Source organism: Phalacrocorax carbo, chromosome 7, assembly GCF_963921805.1.
Source record: "Phalacrocorax carbo chromosome 7, bPhaCar2.1, whole genome shotgun sequence".
Lineage (NCBI taxonomy): Eukaryota > Metazoa > Chordata > Aves > Suliformes > Phalacrocoracidae > Phalacrocorax > Phalacrocorax carbo.
Window position 1 is genome coordinate 31,073,829 of NC_087519.1, and position 3,011 is coordinate 31,076,839.

The 3,011-nt window shown below is 47.8% G+C and overlaps 1 protein-coding gene across 1 annotated transcript; it reads left to right on the forward strand.

The window, feature by feature from the left end:
* Positions 1-419: 419 nt before the first annotated feature.
* Positions 420-2,289, forward strand: LOC104050984 (transcription cofactor HES-6). The gene is made up of 4 exons (XM_064455855.1): positions 420-669; positions 1,090-1,185; positions 1,327-1,405; positions 1,844-2,289. Exons 1-4 carry the CDS (start codon positions 607-609, stop codon positions 2,287-2,289), a joined length of 684 nt encoding a protein of 227 aa, XP_064311925.1. The 5' UTR covers positions 420-606.
* Positions 2,290-3,011: the final 722 nt, after the last annotated feature.

Consider the following 3,011-nt stretch of genomic DNA (forward strand, 5'->3'; position numbering starts at 1 on the left):
ATTCCCTTGTAATAATAATTCCTGGGAGCAGGAACTCCTAGCTCAAGTACTCTATTATTAAATTAAAAGGCTGCTTCAAAGACATGAAATGGCTGGGGCTCTGGTTAGCAGGTAAAAAGAGGCATCGCTTCAAGGGGAGAGTGGGGAAAAAAGATGGGTAGAAGGCATTTTCCCAGGTGTAACCCAACCGCTTCCCAGCTATTGTTTCCCTCCCTGGGAATCTGTGCAAATTGAGCGAGGAGCCGTGCAAGCTGCTCAGAGTGCGCCCATTTTCCTTTCCTTCTTCCCTAACAAAAGAGCCCTCCAAAGCCCAGCGTCAGAGGCTGGACATCTGTCGCTGTTTGGGGGGGCCGGCATGGTCATTGAAAAGAAGCAGTGACCTGTCAGATTTGATTGATGGCCACAAACCTTCGGGCTCGACCCCTCGTGTGGGAAAAGAAGTCCCGCCAAGGAAAGTCCCCTTTCACATGCTAATTCTGGGTTATAAATACAGCAGAGGAGCAGTGGAGCAGCAAAGAGCCTGTCTGGAAAGGGAACGACCCACTGCCTGGGTGCCTCCTTCCCATCCCATCCTCCCGGTGCCCAGGGTGGGCAGGTTGGATTACAATGACCGCTGCAGCCACCACCGGTGGCACCCACAAGCTCACCTGCACCAAGGAGGAGAGGAAGGTAGGTCCCCTCCACACTGCTGCAGCAACAGCCCCATGCTGGCACCAAGCACATGAATGAGGAGTGCTGGGGCTACAGGCACTGAGAAATGGGGCAGTTTTCTTCCTTTTGTTATAAAGATGCTTTCTCTGAACGTAACCATGTGGGTGTTTCTTCTGCATCCTTTTGCTGACTTAGAAAGGCTTCCCTCTGTTTGTTTCATGTGGGTGAACTCTGCTTAAAATGAGTAGAGGTGGGAGAATTGAGACCTGGTACAATCTAAGGGATGGGCCGTGACCGGAACACTCTCCATCTGTATCGTGTCACCCGTGCTGGCTCCACGCAGGGGCTGGGGCTCTCTGCCCTTGCCAAACTGCAGCAGAGAGAGGAAGAGAAAATATCAGTGGCAATTTTTCCTCCTCCTTTTCTTTTCCCTGCCAGTTAAGGAAACCCCTCATTGAGCGGAAGCGAAGGGAAAGGATTAATAACTGCTTGGACCAACTGAAGGAGACTGTTGTGGGTGCATTTCATCTGGATGTAAGTGCTCATTTTTATGCTGCTTTTTGTCCTTTTTCTGGCCGGGGATTCGTCTGGGGGGGGTGTGTCTCTCTCCTTCAAGAAATTAAGCATGGTACAAACCCTTCATTGCTGCTAAATGCTGCACTCTTTCCTTATCAGCAGTCTAAACTGGAAAAAGCAGACATCCTCGAAATGACAGTGAAGCACCTCCAGAACATCCAGAGCAGCAAACTGATGGGTGAGTGCCTGGTCCCTCACCCTGCAAACACAGGCAGCACTGGGGCAGGAAGGTGCCAGCAGGTTTTATCTGCTGGCAGCTTGGCAAAAGCATTTTTCAAACCTGTTGAGGCCCGGGCTGCTGCTTGGGTTTGGCTTTCTCCACTAGATGGGGAGATGGAGCTGGGCACTGGTTAACCCACAGAAGGTTTTTTTCCTTCCAGAGTTGCTTTCTGCTTTTTGCTCTAGTTTTGCCCTTGGCAGTAGGCAGCAGGACATGGGGGCAGCTCGCACCCTGCATCACCTTCCCCCTGCACCCTGCAAATGATTCACCTTATAGTAAAGCCCAGTCGGCTTCAGCAATGAGCCCCCAGGAGCCTGTGGTGAATAGTTTTAAGCAGGAACACAGTGGGCAGCTTTTACCCACTCACCAACTCCCCTTGTCTCCTCCCCAACACAGCTGACTCCAAGGTGGGTCTGGAAGCCCAGCAGAGGTACAGCACCGGGTACATTCAGTGCATGCACGAGGTGCACAACCTCCTCCTCACCTGCGAGTGGATGGACAAGACCCTCGGGGCGCGCTTGTTAAACCACCTGCTGAAATCCTTACCCAGGTCTGGTGAAGATACCTGCAAAGCAGCAGTAAGGTCTTCAAGCCCATCACAGCAACCTCCCTTGATGCCAAAAAGCCCCCTGAGCCCTAAGGGGAGCACTCAGGGAACAAACCCATCACAGGAGCACTTCTGCCCTGCAGAGAACAAGCAGGTTTCAAAAAATTCCTTCCAGCTGCTGCCATTGTCGGTTTTCAGCCAGGTTGAGGCTGCACCTCCCAGACAGGTCCTGCAGCCAAATTTTTCCCATAACAACTCTAGAATGGGGTCATTAGATATGTGGAGACCATGGTAAAGTGTGTTTTAAAATGTTTATCCTAACCTTAGACACTCTTATGTATGTATCTTATAGATATGTTTCTTTAAAACACTTGTGGAGCAAGTCTGTTCCTGTAGGTGTACTAAAGACCAGGGTACTTCAAGCCGAAGTAAACCTATGTGTAGCCTGCATTGTAGAAGGCTGCTATTATTTTTTATTTATTTAATACATCTAAATTATTGTATAGAATCCTCCCATGCTCTTTAGTATATATTAATTATATAGTTCGTCTTACATTCTTAAAATAATTAACTTCCTATTAATAAAAATACAAGACAACAAGCAACAACCCTCTCTGGCATCAAGCTTACATCTCAGACCTCACATAAGCCACTGAGATTACTTCATTGGATAAAGGGGTAAACGGCCAATTTCTTCTGCTTTTTACTTTTACTATTATCCCTGGGCAGCTGTAGGAGATTCCAGTTCTGATTCCTGTAAAAATGCTGCAGTGATTAGAAAAAGAGAGAGGAAAGGAGAGACTTGGTTTGGACTTTTTAGGCTGTTTAAGAATGCTCTCTGGATTGCTTACTCTGGCTGTGCTGTTCCCAGCCACCTAGACATCCTGACAGTACTGTTAAACTAGTGAGCTACGTGTGTGTGTATATATGTTACATATAGTTATACTTAGGGATTATTTTTTGTTCCTGTAACTAAAAGTTCTAAATAAACTTTTGGAAGATAATGACTGATACTTC

Coding starts and splice junctions, on each gene's coding strand:
- LOC104050984 (XM_064455855.1), top strand. CDS start 607: ATGACCGCTGCAGCCACCACCGGTGGCACCCACAAGCTCACCTGCACC. Junction 1,186..1,326: donor TGGGTGCATTTCATCTGGAT/GTAAGTGCTCAT, acceptor TTTCCTTATCAG/CAGTCTAAACTGGAAAAAGC. Junction 1,406..1,843: donor CCAGAGCAGCAAACTGATGG/GTGAGTGCCTGG, acceptor TCCCCAACACAG/CTGACTCCAAGGTGGGTCTG.